At 37.4% G+C, this 22,857-nt stretch overlaps 1 protein-coding gene across 5 annotated transcripts in view; it reads left to right on the top strand.

Annotated features, from left to right (window-relative positions):
- Pld1 (phospholipase D1) overlaps positions 1–22,857 on the top strand; it is a 202,076-nt gene that overhangs the window by 69,093 nt on the left and 110,126 nt on the right. For all 5 annotated transcript variants that reach the window (XM_010632405.3, XM_019208708.2, XM_033762519.1 and 2 more), the window contains exons 2-7: positions 9,559–9,749; positions 9,979–10,106; positions 12,002–12,147; positions 12,480–12,588; positions 14,462–14,527; positions 22,126–22,184. In XM_010632405.3, coding sequence (XP_010630707.1) covers positions 9,575–9,749; positions 9,979–10,106; positions 12,002–12,147; positions 12,480–12,588; positions 14,462–14,527; positions 22,126–22,184 — 683 coding nt within the window. In that variant the 5' untranslated portion in view covers positions 9,559–9,574. The remainder of the gene's footprint in view (positions 1–9,558; positions 9,750–9,978; positions 10,107–12,001; positions 12,148–12,479; positions 12,589–14,461; positions 14,528–22,125; positions 22,185–22,857) is intronic.

Below are 22,857 nucleotides of genomic sequence, written 5' to 3'. Positions count from 1 at the left end.
GAGTCTTGAATCACGACTTCCATTTTGCTCACTATCTCTGTGGTTATCTGGGAAATTATTTCTGTTTTGAATTTTTCTAGAGCCTGATTGATCTGTTTTGTTACTTCCTGTGCTTTGAGTTCAGGGTGTCCTGGTGGTTCACTATCGGCCTTTTCATCCTCATTTGCCCTACTGTTTGCCATTGGTGAACTGGAAGTCTGTCCTTGTGTCTTGCTTAAGTGTTTTCTCATTTTAATTTTTGTTGTAGGACTGTCCTTGGTTTAATCTCTGGATTATCACCCAAATCTTCCTGATATAGTTGTGCCCTAGCTTCTGTGTCTCTAATGACCCACAGACATTCTCATCTTCATAACATCAGAGAAAACAGCTCATCAAATCAATGGCAATGCTTTACCCCAACTGATACAATCAGCAACACATTAAGATCAAGCACAATTTGGACACTGATCCCCTGTGGTAGTCACTAGTCTATCACCCTTAAATCATTTGAATTAAATTGAAATCAAGAAGCAGTCCAGAACATGTCTGCAGTGAACAAACTTTTCAATATAGTGTATTTACCATTTAATGGCTCAGACAGAGCGAGGATGCAAGACCCCTTATCTCAGTTAACTGATTGCTGAACCCCATGACGCTGACTGATCTCAGGCTGCAAGGCCCAGATTGAGTTCCCTATCCTTCTGAATGGTTGAACTCGGCAACGTTCTATTACAGGTTTCCCACGCCCTTTCTTTAAAGATGTTCAAAGTTGGAAACTCAGAAAAATACCCTTGATGACCACCTCTGTCTTTGCAGAATGGGTCCAAAGACTTGCACAGTCAGGAGGTCTGAGAGTGCGGGGGAGGGCTTATGGGGGTTCAGGGGCGCCCGCGTGGCTACCTTCCCGGAGCTTGAGCGATGACTGCTGGGTCGGGAGCCAAATGTAGAGTTCTTGATAGTTACTGGTTGATTTAAATTGTTCTTCAGGCAGTTATGTTTTATGTTTTGTCTAGAATTTATAGTCATTATCTGTGGTATGGTTTATCTAGGAACTATGCTTGAGATCATGAAAGGCAAAAGTTGTGTTCCTAGATAATTCTTATGTAGATTTTTCTTTTGTAATTAACACAGTTCTCTGTAGTTTCTTCCCAGGGCTGCGATGTATATTTCTTTTGGTCTATGGGTAACTCCCTAAAGTGCTAGGTTTTTTCTGGGAGTTTGCTTCTATCGTCTTGGGATCACATCTCCTAACAGTCATACTAGAAACAGAATTGCAATCCCAAACCAAAAACTCTGGACCACTCCAGCTTCAGTTCCATTGTACCCACCTGACTTACTTTGGTCCCTAATTCTTGGACTCTAAAAGAGTTTCCTTCATTATTATTATTTTTAACCATCACAACCACCACTGTTTTCCTTGACTAAAAGTTTTCTCAAAAAAAAAAAAAAAAAAAACCACTACAGTTTATTCAGCACTTCTCTCTGTGTGTAGAGGAAAGTGGGTGTGATCAGCTCAATTTATTTTTTTACCAAAATCTCGTAGCAGTGTTTTCTGTAATGGGCAACGTGAAGCCATCACCAACAGCCAACCCTTGCTGCTCGATCCTGTGCTAAGAGGCAGTTGATTATGGAATGGATACATGGACTTGGGCAGTGGGCTTAATAGCTTTTTGTCTCAGAATTTGTCTCAGAATCCTCATTTCAGAGAATAGCTAGGGGCATAGGAGCAACTGACCTTATTTTAGCATCTAGTGTAGCCCAAGCTCTACACATTAGGAAGCTGAAATTTGGAGTGGTGCTAATAATTTATCCTTAGAGAGAGTCAGATTTCAAGTTGTTTGACTCAAAAATCACATATGTTCCAGGATCATATGCAGCTAATTGGCCCTTGAGTATATCTGGAGGCGATTACACATGTATGTTTGTCAGCTTCATTCTTCTCATAGGTGAAATTCAGGAGTTACTGCAAACACTCCCTGTGCTGCCTACACTCACACTAACAGAGGTTGTTTGCTCATTCCTTTGGAGGGAAGAGAAATAATCACAGATTTTAGATACCAGGGAAAAATTTTAAAGATAAAGAAAGTCTACATGATAGAATGGAAGCTTTGCCAGCTAAATGGGGTAGCCATCCTAGAACCAATACCAGTTTTAAGAAAAACAAACAGTGAGAGTAAAGATGATGAAATTAAAGCTCTTGAATGTTTATAATCCTTGATCATGTATGTTCTCACCAAAAGTAACATTGTGTTCAAAACAGAGTTTTATTTAATATTCTGAATCATTGAAAGAATATTTTTCTTGCCCTCATTTTAATACAGATGAATCCTATTTGAAGGAAAGTACTTATCTTGTCTACACGTTACCATATTACTCACTCACTCATTGGTGTCTCAGTTGCCTTAGTGAGAACAACGTTTATCTCACCTTTCTTAGCAGAATTTGTGAATCAGAATAATGTGTTATTATATAAGCTCATCAGCATTTAACATCCTCTCCTGAGTCACAATGTATGGATATTTTATATTGGTTATAAAAATTGAATATTCATTTACATCCAAGAATATGATTTTAAAGTCTGATCATAGTTTTTTCCTTGTCAATTTTTTTCATGAAGAATTTTCCTTTTCAAATTCTTATCAGCTGAAGTCAGTCAGTGGTTATACAAAGTTTCTCACTCACACCTGATAAGTTTACTAACAAGCTTTGAAATATATGTTTATATATGCATTATCACTTTAAAAAGTGGAAATAAGTCTTCTTAGAGGTCTCAGAATCCTCATTTCAGTGCCCATGGCACATGGTTTCATCTTTTGGGTAGAGTACTTATAGTGTGTGTGTGTGTGTGTGTGTGTGTGTGTGTGTGTGTGCATGTATGTTTGTGGGTGTATATGTGTTTCTGACATTTAGTGATGCTACAGCAGGAGTTTTTCTTACAGTAATGCATCCATTGTCAAGTCCTAAACACAGACAGCTGTATGTTCATGTAAAGTAGATATCTCCCTTAGTTTCTTGCCTATAAAAAGGAGAAAAGACCAGAGGCCATTGCATAAGTCTGTTGTCAGGATAGACTGAAGGAATATGTGCAAAGTGGCTGGATCCCTGCCTGGCACATCATAAGCATGTTGCAAATTTCCTTTATTTTGCTCCTGTAGCTTCAACATAACATGCATTTCTGTAGTAGGCAGGAGGTTCTGCAGAAAAAAAGAAACATGGGCTATGGAATACTGGTGCCACACTATGCTAGCCCCTTTTCTGTGTACAGCCTGAGCTAAGGTTGTATGGTGGGTGGGCTTTAACTGTGAGAGGTGCAGGTAAGAGGGGCAAGGAAGAAAGGGAGGTGACATTGCCTGATTGGCTGCAGAATCCCAAGAAAAGCAGCCAGTTGCTCAGCCACTGGAGGCTCTATCAGGTGGGCTGCGTGACAGCAGTGTCCTCAGCACAATCAGGATGAGGAGATGAGAGGCACACATCTGCCCACAACTTAACTTGCTCCAGCCTCACAGACTCTGTGGCTTGGTTCCCTGTGCTCCTTCTTTTCACCCCCAACTCCTGAGGAGGTGAGCATAGCCCCCAGAGTGTAGCCCTTACTACAAATCCAGAACACCGAGGATGAGCCTAATTCAGATCCTCTAAGGGGCTAGTCAAAAACAAGGGGAGTGCAGGTGCCGTTGCCAGCCATGGAGCCTATGCTAAACCCCTGCCCTCACCCAGAAAAGACTGAGGGCTGGTGGCATTCAGAGAAGAAGTGAGAGCAGTAGTGACAGGAATCTCCATGAGCATAGGCCAGTGAGGCAGGTAGGACTAAGCACATCAGGTGGCCCATGCACAAGGACCGGTCTCTCCTTAAAACTGTGCAGCTCTGGAGTGCTGCTGTGTTCCACATCCTCAGCTCTAAGTGAGACTGCCGTGAGGTTTAGAAGTGATACATACAATATGTATATGTGTCCTTCAGTGGTTGCCCTGGGATAGACACTCAGTGAACGACAGATGGTATATTCCTAACCACCAGAATTGGACATAGATGCACATTTTCTTTAACACTTTTGTTTGGCTCTGGAAACAAAGTCCAATTTTAGAGATAGGACTGAGATGGACCAGAGGCAGCTGTACTCCTGTAAAAAGGGTGATATTCAAATCTAGGATGTATCAAAGGAAATGATTAAGAAAGCCCATGCCAGATAACAAACCTCTGAGATATTTTTAAATGGTTGTCTAAGGAGGTCAAAGGGTTTAGGAGAAACCGTGTGAATCAAGAGAGTATGTTCATTCTAAGACTATGTGAGGTAAATCCTAATTCAGCACTGTCCATGGCAGAGCTTTCTGGAAGGTTCTCTCTATCGCAAACTCTGTTTCACTGGACTGATCTGCTATAAAGCTGCCCCTGTTTTGTGGGTTAGCATTAAAATGACTGAGGGATTTTTATCACAGTAGTATGTAGCTATTAACATACTAAACTAGTTGAGATTCACCAATGACAGGATTATGGAAATTTTAAAAACTATGTAAACATCTTTCTTCATGTAGAATAGTGTAGAAATTGCAGGAATAGCTGAATGGGAGAGCCTCATTCGTACAGTAATTCAACCAGAAAGAAAGCTGCTAGATGGTTTGTTAGTTTTGGGAGCCAGAAAAGAGATGAAAAGAAGGATAGCACCTAGCATATCAGCCCAAAAAAAATATTGAAATGAAAGATTATTTTTTTCAGGGATCATTTTTAAATTGAGTTAAAGGCAACTGATTACCTTTGCCTTTTGGTGTGTAGCAATGATCTCATCTACTCCTGTTAGCTTCCTAAGACAGGAGACCTGACTAGCATTAATCTGGTTCACCAAGGCAACGCATCCTCTGGAGCAGGTGGCTTGGAGGTTACACTGTTAATAAAGCCCAAATAATCGAAGTCATCTGACATTTCCACCACACCATTTATGTTTAATTTTCTGACCAAAGTGCCTTCCACTAATATTTGTGGAAGTGATTTTTTAAAAATTCAATGATCCAGGAGGACATGAGAAGGTTTTTTTTTTTAATGTGTTTTCTCAAAATATATTGTCTGGAAAGCAAAATATAGTAATACCATGTACTTTATTCAAAGTCAGATAAGCTAGAAAAATATTTATCCGATATTTACTATATTGGGGATTGAACTTAGTACATAAATTCATATCTGTGATTTTTGTACTTTAGGTAATATCAAGTTTGTTTCAAATAAATATTTTCTGTATAATGTGTTTTGGAAGGGTTATATGGTATGGATCTTTTAATCAGTTTCATATAATGAATAGGAAAACATATAGCAAATGAATAGAAAATATATTGGAATGAATAGGAAAACATGAAATCTCCATTAATTATTTTGGCTTAATTAAATTAATAAATTTTTCGTTGCTGGGGATTGAACGTATGGCCTTGCGCATGTGAGACAAGTGCTCTACAACTGAGCTATATACCTGGTTTGATTTTAAAGGGTCTAATTATAGTTAATGATATATTCATATATTACGTGACTTTTGTTTTTGGGTTTTTTGGTACTGGGGATTAAACTCAGGTTCTTGAGTTTGTCAGGCAGGCACGTTGCCACTGAGCTAAATCCCTTGCCCCTATATTGTATGACTTTTGGCTTAGAAACTGATTGTGTTTCATTCTCTCTATAAGCACAAATAATATATAAGAAAAAATATGGGACAACTTTACATTTTATTTAGAAAGAGAGCCAAAAAGTAATTCATAATTATCTTCAAAGAATGAATGCTGTTGTTGTTGTTCCTTTGTTTTAAGAATATATAACATAAGGAGTAAATTTCTCCCAGGAACTGTTCTCTACCTCCATTCTCACTGTCAGTTTATTAAGTAGTTAGACTTTGGAATTATATCACCCTTGGTTAGGTCCAGCACTCTCACCTCGCAGCCCTGTGTCCCTGAGGGCATTTCTTACCTTGTCTAAGCTTCCATTAAAATGTGGTTAAGAGTAAAATTTAACTTCTAAGATTGTTGCAAGGACAGAATGAGATCATGTGGTTTGTCTCTTTGTATAGTGCCTGGCATCTAATACATATTCAGCAAAAATTAGCTAATGCTAATATTTACTTTAAAATCAATTATAGTTGATAATATTGTTCCTGGTATTTTGGCTGAGGGAATGTTTATATTTTTATTATCTGAGAAGGAAAATAACTGCTTCTCTTTGATATTCATTCTGTTTCTTAATCTTGTTGAAGACTGAGATTAGAAGAAGATGCTAAATTTTAAAAATTTCATCACTGAGTAACTGGAAGACATTAAATATTCCCTGCAAAGACTTTAATTCTAATATTCACAACCAGGAAGAAAAGAACCCAACCCTCATTTACCAAAGCAAACAGAAGTAAAACACAGCTGCTCTTATCTTTTCATGGGTACTGTCTCTTCTTGGTACTGAAAGAGATAATGATCTTGCAGTACAATTTTATAAGGAGGTAACAAAATGAATTACACTGTGTCAAGTGTAAACACTGGAAGCTTATCTCACCGCTGTTTAGCATAGGCTAAAGCTGGGCAGCTGCTCACTGCCCTCACCCCTGAATAGATTATTATAGGTGAAAGAGAACATTGACTAATAAGTAAGGATTTGACAACACAGAAGCATACATAGCCTGGTGGCTTGGTATTCAAGAATGGTACCAGTAGTGCAATTGTTGGAAAAAAATTCAACATAGAACAGTATGAAGCACTCAGGTAAAGATAGTGATGGACAAATCACTCCGTCCATTTTCCATAGTTAAGTAGAGAAGTCTTCACAAATGCATGCCCAAATCTGCAGACCTTTTGGGTCTACTGAACTTGGTTAATCATGAGAATTCAGGAAGCTGTCAGGATATGTTATTTCCATCATTCTAATGACTGTAGGTTTAATATGACCATGTTTAAAGTATGGTATATTAGGTATTCATTTTAGTTTAATCCAGTGGCTCTATACTCTTTATTCCAAATATATTACAATGTGTAGTTTAGTCTCTGTACCTTGAAATTAACATGCATTTTTAACATTAGCCCTATTGTTCCAAAGAAAGGTCATTTGGAGTAACCCTTATTTTTCTTCACTATGCAGTGAAAGTTGGCAAAGTTAACCATCGAGTCTGTTTTATCAATTAAAAATACCTAACACCTTTAAAAATTCTGACTTGTTTTTCCATTTCTCCTTCCCTCTGAAGTTTTCATTATCTTGTATTTTAAATAAAGCCAAATGTGGCTCATTGTTTGCATCTACTGAGTGTTTTTTTGTTGAATGAAGAGAAAAGGAAATAGGTATTTTACTTGTGGCCAGCAACAGCATCTCCTTAGTAGACTCTGAATAGACCTTAAATAATTATTCAGGTTAGAAAACATTCTGCCCCTACTTTTATTCAAATGAAAAACTACTTGTATTAATTTCCTGGGATAGAAGAAGGAATATATAATTCAACCATAAGGGAGGATGAACAGTTTCATGGCACCTTTTATCTATAATTAGTGTTTTATTGTGAAGGGACCCTAGAAATGAAATGGCTTGATCACTTTAATTGAGAGATGAGAAAACTAAGGTCCTGAGAGTCAAAATGGCTTTGTCCTATGGAGACTGAGCTACAGGAAGAACTTAATTTTCCAGTTCTTTTTAGTACAGTCAGCTCTTAAAGGGACTTGCCAAGGGGTCCTTGTATATATTAACACGTCTGTATTCAAGGGCATTTACAGATCTTTTAAAAAAAAGACGTCAAGAGCCGGGGATTTAGCTCAGTGGTTTGGTGGCCTGCCTTGCAAGTGCAAGGACCCGATTTCAATCCCTGCTGCCAATAAAACCCCCCAAAACCAAAAAAAAAAAAACCCAAAAAACCATCAAGGTGTTGACTGTGGTTGAGGACATTGGCTGTTGAGTCAGGAAAGCCTGGATTGAAATCTCTGCTCTTCCACTTTGGACAGGTTGTCTGAAGCCTTGGTCAAGTTATCTAATGTCTGCGCCTTAGTTTCCTTAGCTGTAAAGAGGGTATGACAAACCCTTGTTGTCTTCAAAATCGATATAGCAAACCTTCATAGGTTTATTATTATCAATGTAAAATGCATATAAACACATCACCAGCCAGATATATATTAAGCAAACAGTATCCATTAACAATTACAGTAATATAAAGTAGAAATGGGGGAGAAGTTGAAAGGAAGAGATATGAGCAAAGATAGCCCTGTATTTTCTTAATAGTAGGCTATAAAATTGTCTTCAAGCTTCCTTACCGTGAACATGGAAAAAGAAACATTATAGATCGCACAGTTCACAGGTAACTTCTATATTAATTGTACAAGCATATACGGCCAAACCAGAACCACTGCTTTTAAAAAAATCTTTATTAAGTTTATGAAGTACATTCTAGGTATACAGTACAGTTACATTCATCATTGCGATCTTGTATCTTTACACGATGTATCTTGGTTCTTATTTTCTGAGCTTTCTTGAGGGTCTTAGCACTTCCACGCAAGCATCCACGATCTTGATAGCACCTGAAGGAAAGAGCCTCACTTGGTGACTTCCTCTCAGTACATTCCACTTTCAGGAAGCCTAAGATCTTGAATGAGGTCAGGGATGAACTTAGAATTTTCTGGCTATTTCTCTCACCCATGTTAGGAATGCCTTCATTGTGGGGACAAGTCTTCTTCATCTTTACATTTGCACCTCACAATGGATACCAGTAAATGTTTTTGATGTGCAGTAATAAATGAACATATACAGAAGAATTATTGGTATGAGGGACTTTCTGTTTTTGACCTTATCATAACAGAGAGATTATTTTTACATCAGGCAATATAGACTTTTCATGTAGCTCAAATGACAGCCCTTAAGAATTAAATCTCAGTATTTTAAATGAAAAATAAAATCTATATGAACTCTTCTTCCCTGTGTACTGATGTGCAACGACTTGTGTTATTAAATGTCAGGGTGAAATAGAACTGGTTTCCTTTCAAAAAAAGGAGAAAAGTATAATTCTAGCACCTCAAGTATCTTTAGGAACAAGTATATTAATCAAAAGTCATGGCCAACACCTCATATGTCAAAAAGGTAATACACTATTTGCCTAGGATGTCACCTACAGAGAAAATAGAAAGATTTGCTATCATAAAAATGTTCTGAAATCTGCCTATTTAGAGATGTGAAATATCCTAATTTTTCTTTAAGAAACAGTGAAAGTTGCTTATTTTATATAACATTCTCTCCTTCTGTTTATTACAGTGAACAAGCAAGTTCTATTCTCTGAATCAGCTTTTCCCAAATCATTGTCCTTTACATCCATCCTAATTTATCTAAGTTCATAAAATTTGATGAGAGAAATGTTGGCATTTCACCAATGTGATGATTCTTTTTCTTTCTTGTTTACAGCTAAATGTTTTACTTCATTTTAATTTACAAGCTAGGAATCCTTTAAATGTTAAGCAAGGAAATCAATTGAAATGTAGTTGCTGGGGATAAGTGGGGCTCGCACGGAGTTGTTATTTGTTAGATGCTTTGTCTAAGCCTAGCTTCACCTTGTGTAATAGGGCTTTACTAGATCAAATGGTGCATCTTTTCTTCTTCCTCAGCCCCATTGCTTTTACCATGTCCGAAGTTAAGATGTCACTGAAAAATGAGTCAAGAGTAAATACCTCTGCGCTGCAGAAAATCGCTGCTGACATGAGCAATTTGATAGAAAATCTGGACACCCGGGAACTCCATTTTGAAGGAGAGGAGGTGGAATATGATTCATCTCCCAGTGACCCCAAGGCTCAGGAAGGTAAAGACTGATGATATGGGCAAGGAAGAGCTTGTCAGTATGGTTGGCAGAGCACAGTTTGAAAAAGCAGCAACTGATTTGTCCTTCACACCGGTAACGAAACACTGGGCTGAGACAAGCTCCTAAAAGGCTTACTCATTTTAGCAATTACGACTCTTAAAAGGATGCCGATAGCAGGCAAGCCACTGTCACATATGGGAATAACCTTATTTGCTTATTTATTTTTTAGTGTGTATCCCCTTCTCTGCTGTTTATAACACTCAAGGATTTAAGGAGCCTAATATACAGACGTATCTCTCCGGCTGTCCAATAAAAGCACAAGTTCTGGAAGTGGAGCGTTTCACATCTACATCAAGGGTCAGAGCACCTTGTTTTGGTCAATATATATGAATTAATACTTTGACTTCCATTTGCCTTCCTCCTAGTTAGAATCCTGTTATTAGGCTTTTGTTTTTTATTTGTCACTTCCAAGTCCTCCTCATCTCTCAGGATTGTGCTTCCTTCTCCTTTCATCTTTGTTCTCCTACTTCTCTTTCCCCCTTGCTGGGCAATGCTTTTTTAATGGCATTTACGGCAATTTATTAACTAAATAAATTGCAAAATGCCTCCCCTAGCTTTTCTTTCTCTCTAATTTTCTACTTATTTGGCTTCTTGGGTCTTATGTATTTTAACTAGAATGCTGAGTCAATTCAGGGCTTGTTTAACAAGAAAATCCTGGCGCTATTTGGCTCTTAAAAGGAAAAAAAAAATGCCAGGATGCAGGAGTGGTCAGTGCTATTATGCAAGAGCCCTCCTGAGAGAATTCTCCCGGCTAACTCTGCCTCTCTGATTATTTTCTGGAAACCTGTCCTTTGATCCTTATGAACGTATTTTTGATGAACATGGAAAAAGGTTAGAGTAAATGTCTTCAGCAAGCAAAGCCGAGCCCTTTGAAAGGGAAAGCTGGGGGTGGGTGAGCTGTATTTGATCTGTGACTTCTTGGATTTTGCAGCTTTCAAGTCAGGCAGGCAGGGGAAGGTGTCAGTGAATGGTGGCCCTTGTTCATCAGGTTAAGTGTAAGCAAAGGTAGGCTAAGGCTGTCACTGGCTCCTGCCTCAGAGAAGGGAGGGAATAATACCTTGGCGATGGGCAGGCTTTCCTGTTCCTCTCTCCTTGTGCCCTGAAGGGTGACAGTACTGGTTGTGCCCAGTTCTCTGTCCTAGCCTGTGCTGATTCTCACTTTACACCTGCCTTGCTGTCAAGATTTTGCTTTAGGGTTTTCCTAGGATAAGGACCCATGTCTCCCTGATGAACTGCTGAGCTTCACCTTTGTCTCTTATTTTGCCGGGAAGCTTTTAGATTGAGAGACAGTTATAGGTAGAAGTTAAATGTATGTACTCTAGAGCCAGAGTACAAGTTTGAGTTCCTGTATTTGCTTTGTGGTCTTGGGCAAGTTAATTAACCTCTGTCTTATTTTGCTCATTCAAGCAATGAGTATCATAGTGCTTGCCTTGTATATTTGTTACAAGGATTTAATGATAGCAATAGTGTGTGTGTGTGTGTGTGTTGTGTATATTCCGAATAGTCAACAGTACAGCGGTTTTCTCCACACACTCTTCCTGAACATTAGTGTGGCCTTAGGACAGGGGTGTGGTGTAGATGAGCCTGAGCTTTGGAGCATGTTTTAGAAGGTGGAGAGAAAGCATTCATGCCATTTGTGGGAGGCAGAAAAGGCTAAAATAGTGCTCCCGACTTCCATTACCTCCTGCTTCCTCTGTCAACTTTCTGTTTGAGGCTTAAATAGTCAGACTAGGCTGATCAGTGCTAATTATGGCCTTTGTTCATTGTCTCTATCACCTGCTTTCTGGTTTTGTGCATGTGCATGTGTGTGTGTGTGCACACGTGTTCATGTATGCATATGTGTGTTGAAGGGACAAGATTTATAGGAGTTTGTCTTTGATTTGATTCAAAGTTTTGCCTTATGTAATTTATCAGAGGAAAATTTAAGAGAATATTTTGTAATCAGTTTTTGAGAAAAAATTTGCTCAAGGGCCAGGGATTTAGCCCAGTGGCATTGCACCTGCCTTGCAAGGGCAAAGTCCTGAGATCGATCTCCAATCCCTGGTACAAAAAAAATTTTATTGCTTAAGTATTTAAATATAATATGTATTCTGAACTTAAGTATATGTCCATGTTACTCATTAATTAGATACAGTTCATTGAAATCTTTTGGATTTTTAAATATGTGATATCAATGACTTTTATCACTGTAGGTATCAAGTATCAATTTGTACACTATTGAATTAACACACGGGGAATTTAAATGGAAAGTTAAGAGGAAATTCAAGCACTTTCAAGAATTTCACAGAGAACTGCTCAAGTACAAAGCCTTTATCCGCATCCCCATTCCCACTAAAAGGTAATCTTTTCAGAATGAATATAAGGTTATCCTGATATAACCTTGGTATAAAGTTGGATGGAAAGTGTATTTTGTTCACTTTGTAGGCTATCTAGTCAATTGTTGGTATTTCAAATTAAATAAGCTTATTAAAAATGAGCCATCCCTTAAAAAGAAACAAGCTGTAATATGTACGTGTAACTACTCCCCAAGATGATTGTAAACTTCATGAATTGCAAACGTACTAAGAAAACACACAAAAAAGCCATCTCATGTAAGACATGAGAGTTAAAGTCAAAGAATAATCTAATGAATGTTTGTATCGTGTGTGTGTCTGTGGGTCTGTGTTTTAGACACACATTTAGAAGACAAAATGTCAAAGGGGAGGAGCCTCGAGAAATGCCCAGTTTGCCCAATTCACATGAAAATACGATTCGAGAAGAACAGTTCTTTGGAAGAAGGGTAAGTCTTTTCCCTACTATTGTTTTGAACATAATTTTGTTGCAGTGTGGAAATATGACCTCTAATGATTGGTAAAGGGGGATCTAGATGTAACTTCTTTAACCCACTGATTGGTGGTGCTGATTGATTCCATTTCTCTGGAGTTAGTTACACATCCCCTTCTTCCTGAAGCTATTTCTCCAAACCACGAAGATGGTACATGGTCCCAGGAGAGGACAAGTATTCATAGGAGTTATGCTACCAAGGGGCTTGCCTTCCAGCTCTGTGGGCTGGCTTTGGTCAAAGCCTGAGCATATTGCTAACTTTGAAATCTATGCTTTTAAATCCATATATTTTCATCTATTTGCTTTAGTGTTTGTAGTAGCTTGTTCAAAATATATGTAAAATCATATTCCTGTGCTGTAGATGGGGCCATTATGGTCTGAGAAGAGGAGTACAGATGTGCTTGGGCAGGAAACTCAAGACAATGGACATTTCTGCCTAGTCTGCTTCAGGGTGGCAAATGCTTTTTTATTATGATATTCATAAGCAGTTCATTTATCTCTCTCAGCTCTGTTTGTTTTATGTTCCAGAAGGAGTATTTGATTTCTCCTTTGCAGTTGTCATCTTCTTGAAAGTCTTTTCAGGGATCTGGGTTAAATATTTTCCAAGACACCGGACATATGAAAGTATCCACTTATGACTTACTGTGTGCACATATCTGAGTCCAGCTGAAGATGATTATGGCTATTAACCCTTAGGGCTTCAGCAAAAAGGTGCTGAATATTGCATCATGGTCAAATATGCTTGAACTATAGTGCTCTGCCGCCAAAGCCTTCATCCCCACTTCCCCCATACAACATCCACCTTCTAACATATTTACAATCAGGGTAAATTTTACTAGATAGTCATTTTCCTTTAAAAACCTCCCTCTTTTTTCCCTTGAAGGCTGTTTAATATTGTGATATATACTCCAATAAATTAAATATTGGAATTGAAAAAATACAGGTTTTTGGTAAAACCAATAAAGGCATTAAATTACCTTCTATATACGTGTCCTATTCTAATAGCTATCAAAGGTTAAAAACATATATAGCTCAGGTCTTCTCAGCAATGTATAAAATCCTAAATATGCGGAAAGTGAAATAGTAAGAAGAAAGTTAAATAATAATTCAAGAGAATTGTAATAGCTAAAACTTGGAAACAGCCCATTTGCCCATCAGTTGGAGACTGGATAAAGAAGATGTGGTTTTTCTATAAAACGGAATACTACTCCGCCATAAAGAATGAAAAATTAGCATCATTCATAGGAAAATGGATACATATTGAGATATACTTATGAGTGAAATATATGTCACACATGTATGAATACCAAATAGTTTCTTTGGCATGAAAAACTATAATGGTACATAAGATCCTAATGGTACAATTGACAATGTGAAATAGGAAGAAAAGGGCTAAAGGTGTAGGGGAAGTGGGAAGGGTAGGGGAAAGATAATAAGGGAAAAGAAAAAAAACATGAGAAAATGAAAAAATGGAAATAAAGTATTTGTAAATAGGGAAAGGAGGAGGGGGAGGGGGTGAAGGGAGGGCAGGGACAAGGGGAAAAAATGAGAACCAAGACCTGTCATGTAAAGTGACGAGATCCCAATGATGAATGTAACTGTACTGTATACCTAAAATGTACCAATAAACTCAATGAGAAAAAAAATAATAATTCAAGATAATTATAATACTTCATACTGTTTAGGATTCTTTTCTACTGATAAAAGTAATAAACAACTGAATAACTTATAGAAGTTAAGATGAAATGATGACCTCATTATGGTCACTGTTTAAATTTTTCTATAAATATGACCTTATTAATGCTTATCTAAAATTATTTGCATTATAGAAACAACTGGAAGATTACCTGACAAAGATACTAAAAATGCCCATGTATAAAAACTATCATGCCACAGTAAGTACTATTCAGTGGTCTAAATTTTGAAATAATTTATAAAGTGGTGACGTGAACAAGTTAAATTTCAGATAATTTCAACTTAAAGGCTTTTATCTATGTGTGCCTTATGCTTTGACTTAAAATAGATTATTGAATACAAAATTGATTTGATAGGAAGAACTCAATTTATGGTGATATGTTGCTTTTAAAGAAATATTGAATGTTCAATCCCTGGTACCAAATATATATATATACACACATATTGAATCTAAATTAATATGCCTATAACAGCAGATTTAAAGCAACTTTGAATGCGAGATTATCTAGAAATCAACTTCTGTCTCCCATCAGGCTTCTAGAATAATGCCCCAAAGCCTTCCTAGCTCCACAGAAAAATTTTTGAGTAGCAAGTGATGAAAGCAGTTAAGCCAAGTTGATTACTCCAAGATTATACAAATGTTGCCTGCCATCTGATTGGCTTGTCTTCTCATGTGAAAGCGAGAAGCCTGGGAAAAGCTAGGGAAAGAAAAAAAACCAAAAAACTCTTGAGAAATCCAAGGAAACAGAGAAAGGTGGTGGGCTAGAGGGTCACAGATTTAGCTTGCGAGGCAGGCAGCTGGCAGGCAGGAGGAAGTGGGCTTCACAGTATTAGCGAACAACAAACGTGGCCCTCATAGAGCCCCTTGAAGTGTGTGTGTGTGTGTGTGTGTGTGTGTGTGTGAGTGTGTGTGGGTGTGTGTGTTAGGGTGGTGCTTTAGAACATTAGCTATCAGTCTGGATACTGAGACTGTTTGGATTGTTATATTTATATCTGTACATATATATATATATATATATATATATAGAGAGAGAGAGAGAGAGAGAGAGAGAGACATATCTATATCTATATCTATATATAGACTTGCTGCAGAGCCGTACCTATGTATGTGATGCATACGCAAACTTTAAGAACAGGCGCAGTGTGACTCGGCCTTCAGTTTAGAGAACTCCATCACACAAACGTGAACAGAAGAGGGAAGCCCTCTGTGTATGTAAGAGTGGAAGCAGGAGCGCTGGGTTCAGCTGAATTCCTCAGTGGCAGGAGCCACTCTCCCACTACCTGCTGCCATGTAATTTGGATCCTTGCCCAAATATGTGCCCACTTGGTCTCCTGCATGTAACACCGGCCTAAATCAGGCCATGCCCCACCTCCTGCAGCTGCTTGCACCGTGACGTTCTGTGGACTTTAAGTAGCTCTCTGGCTTCATAATATCAGAGAAGCATTTTCTTAGGAAAGCCAGCAATTTGAGCTCCACCAGTGGATCTCAACAGAAGCAAGATGAGAGGGGTCTTATCTTTTTCTAGGATGCAGAACACATCATGAGTGAGGAGACTCTGCTGCTGTTACTAGAAATGTTGCTGCTTTCTGTGTTATCTGACATCAGATGAGCTGTTCTTTTTAATGGAACATTTCTCTTTTTCTTTCCTTCCTTCCTTCCTTCCTTCCTTCCTTCCTTCCTTCCTTCCTTCCTCCCTCCCTCCCTCCCTCCCTCCCTCCCTCCTTTCTTTCTTTCTTTCTTTCTTTCTTTCTTTCTTTCTTTCTTTCTTTTTTTTTTTTGGTACTGGGGGTCGAACTCGGGTCCTTGCTCTTGTAAGGTAGGCAGTGGAACCACTGAGCTAAATCCTCAGCCCTGAAAATTTCTTAAATGGGTATTAATACCGACATGCAATAATCTTCTATTTCTCTTGCTTTTCTGCCTGCCTAAGACTGTACTTGTACTATTTCTTCTTTTAGGACAGAACTTGGTGAATTCAATCTTCTCTTTCCACGTACATTATTACACTTTAGCTTCTTATGCAAAGAATGTTTACATTTTTAGCCATTCATTTAAATTACTTTTCAAGTCATAAAAATATTTTCAACTTTAAGCCATATTGCATTTAGAAATCCCAGTGTGCCTTATAGTCATTTCCCGTGCAGAAGAAAACTTAGCAACTTAGTAAATATGCTACCACTACCCCCCGCCCACCATCTTGTTTCTGGTGGTTACTGAGATCATTCCTTCCAACATGAGAATTCTCTAAAACAATTCTAGGAGGCAACTTGATATACATTCATTCTCAAATGTTATTTTCCTTTTAATCTGGCCTAAAAACTAGTTTTACAGGCTTCCACATCATGTTTGCTGAAATTAAATTGTCACCCGTTGTATTTCCTTCAGTAACTGTGAAGAATAGTAAAAAAAATATAACTGCAAAAATCATAGTAACAGTTATTTTTACATATATACATATGATACCTTCATACTTTAGGAGTATAAAAAAAATCTGTTTGAAATTAGCTCAGGTCCTTAAACTGGTAAAATCACGGCATGGTCAGGGAATATGTTCCTAACTCACAGATTGTCCAGATCTATATTTGGAGCCTGTAATTTTGGTAAATAGTTCAAGTGACTCTTATCATCAGGAGAATTTGAGAACTAAAGTAAAATGCTAGGGTCAGCCTAGTAACGGCTTGGTGCAGTTGGACTACTTCAAAAAAGTAGAGACAGATTTGGTATTATGTTATAGCATTTACCCAGAAGAACCAGGTCAGTTCTTGAAAGCACTGACTCCTTTTTCTTTTTTAAAAAAATGATTTTATTGGTACATTTTAGATATACATATTGATAGCATTCATCATATGGGATTTGTACCTGTAGATGATACATCTTGATTCTTCTTGTTTTTCCCAATCCTCTCCCCTCCCTTCAACCCCTGTTCCCCTACTTATTTACAAAAGCTTTTTTTCCATTTTTTTCCTTCTATTCTTTTTTTGAATGGCTTTTGAACTTAATCCTGGACAGTTCTTCCCTCTTCCTTTTATATAGTGGATGGTTGGGTTTGCACTGAGACAGCTATCTTTTCTTCCAGGATTATGAGAACTACCTTTGTTGCAGAAGGAATTGGCAAGTGACACACACATAGAGATGAGCTGATTGGTACTAAAATAATAAAAAGTTTATTTGCCAGCAAAGGTAGAATCATGCTCAAAAGGGCAGTGCCAGTGATCGACCTCCTATTGGGTTGCTGCTTCCTCTTTTATAGGTTTTATAGCTATGGTCTCATTCAGGTGGTTACATTTCATTTCCTCAGTTCACATTACCCATGTACAAATTACAGTAACCAGACATTTAACTTTAACCCAGACATAACAATTCCTTCTAATTAGGGAGTTTACCTCAAGATTCATCTAGCTATCTATTCTAGTGCACAGGAAAGAGGTTTTCAAGGTTAGGGATGAGGCCAGATGTCCTGCTTCATGGTCAATGACTACGGTGTCTGTTAATATTGAACTAAACAAAGCAGATTGCTTTTGGAAACAGCAGAAGTCATTTTATATTTTCTTAACATTTTGTAGGTTTTTAGATTATTTTCAAAAGTTCTATCACCTTTGTTTAATTTTCTTTTTTCTTCCTGGTAATTCTGATAAACAGAACATCCCAGTGTTTAATTGAGTCAGTATCAGAGATTATTGGTAATTCAGTTTTCTTGCTCATTTGTAATATGGGCACACATATATTTCATCTTTTCTCTAGGGGTTAATATGTATTTAAAAAGTGACATCTAACTGAGCTGAACAGTAACATACAAAAAATTTCCAAAAGGAATTCCTTTTGTGTTCTGAAATTATATGAGTGCTAGCTGTACTACAGAACCCACTAACTGAGCATTAGTAAGTGGAAAATGCTTATCTTCCATGGAATTAAAAGGAAGAGGAATAAAGAACATAAATGTGCTTTTTTTGTTGTTCTTTAGGTTAAAATCTAGGAATTGAGCAAAATACACAATTTCCAAGGGAAGGTCCAAAACCAATATGACCACATCTTAATCCTAACTTGAATCAAACCATTTTAATCTGTGATCTGATTCCTTATCTCCAAGATAAAGTGATTGACTTGAAATCTTGGATGAAACATCCCACAGATCAATAATATTGACTTTAACCTTCCCTCATTTTGTAGGATGAACCACTTTAACCTTTAAAGAGTAGGTAAGAAATAAAGCTGCACACTGAATTTCCATTTCCGTTCCAAACAGAGAAAGCCATGTGAAGTGGACAGCTGTATTAAGACATAGAGTTCGGAGGGACCTTAAGCCTTGGTGCAACCTGCCATTTTCTCTGTAGTTGGATGTCTTTTCCATCCCCTGTAGCCATGATAACTGCTATACCTGGAAGGCAGCCCTTTCTCCAGGACTCTCACCTTCTTCCCAGCCTCACTCCCAAGGGATGGCCCCACCTAAATCTGTCTATGTTTGTCAGTTTCCCACTTGGCCTCCCACTTGAATTTTTGCTACCTGAGGAATGAAAGAGACCCCTGAAATCACCCTTCTCTTATAATATGAAGATGAGTAAAAACGGCTCTGGGGATGTGCTTGCCAAATAATTTCTAGGGCTCTATTAACTTTAGAATTTGCTGCTTGTCTCTTCTCATGGAAACTTCTTTGCTTCTGTTTCTCTTTCTGAAGCATCCAGTTAAGTCACACTGGAGTTTTCTACTTGAGACCACTTTCTATCTAGCCCCCCCAAATATTATTTAATTGCATTCTCACAACTTCCTTTAAAAAAAACAAAAAGATATTGAGTAGTACTTTACTCAGCCATATGGAATATTGTTAGATTAAATTGATCTTTAAATTCTTATTTCTGAAAATCACTTGCTCAAAAGGAGAATGTGATTCTTATCGCTGAAGATGCACTGAGAAGTTTGGACAATATAATCTCTGTTAAATTTTACATTTTGTTAATTAAGTTTGCTCACATTTGACCTTGACACATTCACTTTCATTTTATAAATTTATTTTAGGATGTTTGTTGCCAGAGAGTTTTCCCCATCTCTATAATAGTGCTGGTTCCTCCTTGAAATTTCACTATAGCCAAACTTTCCTAAGCCATTAAGATGAATTTTATATTAATGTGTAAAATAACTTTGTACATTAGTAATATAGGTTTTTTATTTACATGGAATTCTTTACACTTAACAATTGTGTTATTCTAAAGTTATAATTTCTGAATTGTTTCAGAGAATGTTTATGTGTACTGTCAATTATTTGATATGAACTACAGTGTATATGAATAAGAAAACATAGGTTTTAGGCAAGTGATTTCCTTGATTTTTGTTTTCACTTCTTATTCTTCCACTCAGTCGTTCTTGACTTTGAATAAATTTAGTACTTTTCTTCAATTGTAAACCTAGACTGACATTATCTGTCTGCTCTCCAAAGATAAACTGAGAAGTTATGGCTTAGGGTTTTAAAACAATTGGATTCTATGGTTGACAGCCTCAATGTCACTTCTAATAACCGGTGGGTTACTACATTTCCAATTACAAAGCACTTCCTCATATCAGATAAAAAAATTCATGCTGTCAAATCAATGTTTTATATAAGAAATGAAATTTAAAGACCTTGGCTTTTAAAATCCTTAGTTTAAAATGTGCCTGGTGAAGATATGCTTAATTTGGGATTTAAAAAAGTTATTTAAGGCCTTTTGAATTTTAAGATCCTGGTTTCTGCAAATGACCCCAAGAAAAGAAAGAAATGCAGCATTTAACTGAACTTCACAAGAACTGACAGCTGCTATTTTTTCTTATAAGGTTAATGTTGCATATTTTCAACCACATACACAATTTTCAAGGAAGACTGTATGTTTCATTTTATTAATCCCAGTCACAAGTAGATCAAGAGTCACTTACTCACCCCCACACCCTCCTCTGTAACTTTGTAACTACTTTCACGTGTACCTGATACACAGGTCTCACAGAACTTTGCCCCATGTCTAATCTCCTCTCTCTGTGCTTCCTGATGCTGGGAGGATATGCTTTATATCCTCGTTTTTTTCTGTTGAGGTTGCTATTGACATACTGTAAGGCCACTGACAAATTTACAACTGTTGGCTGCTTAAAAAATAAAGAATGGATTAGGAACATTGTTAAGTCTAATTCTAGATCTTTCAAGAATTATTGGAAATAAAACCCCTGCATATTAAGCATTACCTAGTACTTACAATTCTTTTGATATTTGCAATACTAATGAATATATTCATTGTGTGGTATTGGTGCATATATGTGTTCCATCTTGATCCTTTTTAATTTCCCTTTCTCTCCCTTCCTCCTATTCCCCCCATCCCCACATTTCTATAGTTTATCACCCTCTTTCCCTTTGTTTTAATTTTTAATTTATATTAGATAGACTTTGAGGTTCTCATACAATATTTAACTTCTGTGTTTAATTTATTATACTTAGCATTACGGACTCGAGGTGCATCCATTGTCCAACAGGTGACTCAAACTTGTCCATCTTTGTGGCTGATTTGTATTCCATGATGTACATGCACCTCATTTTCTTTATCCATTCATCTGTTGATGGGCATGTAGGTTGCTCATACTCTTGCTATTTTTTTTTTTTTTACTCTGTACTTCTACATTTTCATCTAGTCCTAATCTCACTAGATGGAACTCAATTCAAGTAAGAAAAATGTTGATGATATTTTGCTTTTGTTGCTGAATTTTGCAGATACTAACCTTGGTCTGACTCGATACTGATTCTATCTCCTGCTAATTATGTGCTCTTGGAAAAGTTAACTTCTCTAGACTAAGAGTTTGCAAGCTATAGCCCATGCCTATATATCTCACTGCCTATTTTTGTGTGTTCCGTAAGCTACGAATATATTTTTAAGTGGTTGAAAAAATTGAGAATGATAATGTTTTGTGACCCATGAAAATTATGTCTATTTTTTGTATTCACAAATAAAGTTTTATCCAACACAGCCACACACATTCATTTATATGTTATCTGTGACTGCCTCCATACTACAGTGGGAAAGCTGAGGGTTTACAACAGAGACTATGGCCTACTAAGCAGAAAATATTTACTTTGGCTATTTGCAAAAGAAAGAAACAAACTTTGCTTACCTATGCTATAAACTTCAGTTTTCTCTTCTGTACCTACTTCAAAGAGGTTTGACATAATGTGTCGAAAATCCTTAACACCATGTTAGCCAAAATTGTTCTTATTCTAATCATTATAATTTTTAATCTCTTTGTAGTTCTACAGTGAGGTGGCCTGAAGCTCTCTTTCTTTTCAACTAATTAAAAAAAATTCTTGTGAATACCTGACATTCCCTAGTCCCTCTGCAACATGCTTGTCCGTGTGATTTCCCCTTACCTCCTTCATCTGATTTCCTATAGCCTAACCTCACATCTGTCACCTTCTCAAGCAATCTGTCCTTCCCTTCTCCTTTTGCTCTTATCTCCACATGCCTAAAGTCAGTCTGTCTTCTAGAACTGGGCACTGATATCAATCCCTTCACACATTCTTGTATTACTTTGTGTACACCATGCCATGCAACCCTCATCTGCAACAGCAGAGAGGAAAACAAAACAATATTGGGAGCAAACGCACTATCCATGACCTGAATATTTTGTCTCTTTATCCTAGTGCAGATAGTACTTTCTCGGTTGGGTTTTAATTCTATACTTCTAATTAGTACACTCTCAGGGCAATACCATTATTTTAGGTCTGTGTATCATGCACAGATTTATTTTCCTTTCCATATTTTTTCTGTCTAAAGTTTTTTTTTTTTAATTTCTTTTCAGACAGAATTCCTTGATATAAGCCAGTTATCTTTCATCCGTGATTTGGGACCAAAGGGCCTGTAAGTTGCAGCGTTGGATCTCTATAGAGAAGTATAAACAGTTGATGAGGGTTAACATTTGATGCAGCGGCATGCCGTGGGGATGGAGCACCCCTGGCTTAACTGGTAGTTTTTCTCTCCACTTAACTCAGAGGTGATCTACCAATGTGGAGCGAAGTATTTCCTGCAGTGAGCAATGGTGGCAGATGCTGTGCTGTCTTTCTCAGGTGCTGACGGCACAGATCGCTTTTACCCCAACAGTGGGCATGTCTGATGCTCATAGAAGTGTGTGTGGGTGCATGCACCAAAAGATCAGATACTGGCTTTTTTTTTCTAATCACTTACGAAAATTAGCTGTTTAGAACTCATTGTGATAAATATTTTTCAAATACTATTTATATAAGAAAAATGTATAACTAGATGGAAATTTACTCAATGATTATATACCTTCACCACGTTGTATTAGAACTTGATTATATACAGGGCTGAAATTTCAGGGCGGGGATCAAACTCAACATGGCGTGACACCACCGAGCTACTTCCCAGGCCCTAATTTTAGTTCTTCAGGAGCATTGTTTCAATATTGTTTTCTTTTGTTTAGCTGTTGATATTGCCCCCCCCGCCTTTGGTCACATCTTTCAAAATCAAGGAATGTACTTTTGAAGAGAGTAGCTTTGCTTTCCTGCCTTTGGTA

The sequence above is a fragment of the Fukomys damarensis genome, unplaced genomic scaffold (genome assembly GCF_012274545.1).
Source record: "Fukomys damarensis isolate Sample0158 unplaced genomic scaffold, DMR_v1.0_HiC HiC_scaffold_12, whole genome shotgun sequence".
NCBI lineage: Eukaryota > Metazoa > Chordata > Mammalia > Rodentia > Bathyergidae > Fukomys > Fukomys damarensis.
This window is presented reverse-complemented; position numbering and strand designations above follow the sequence as displayed.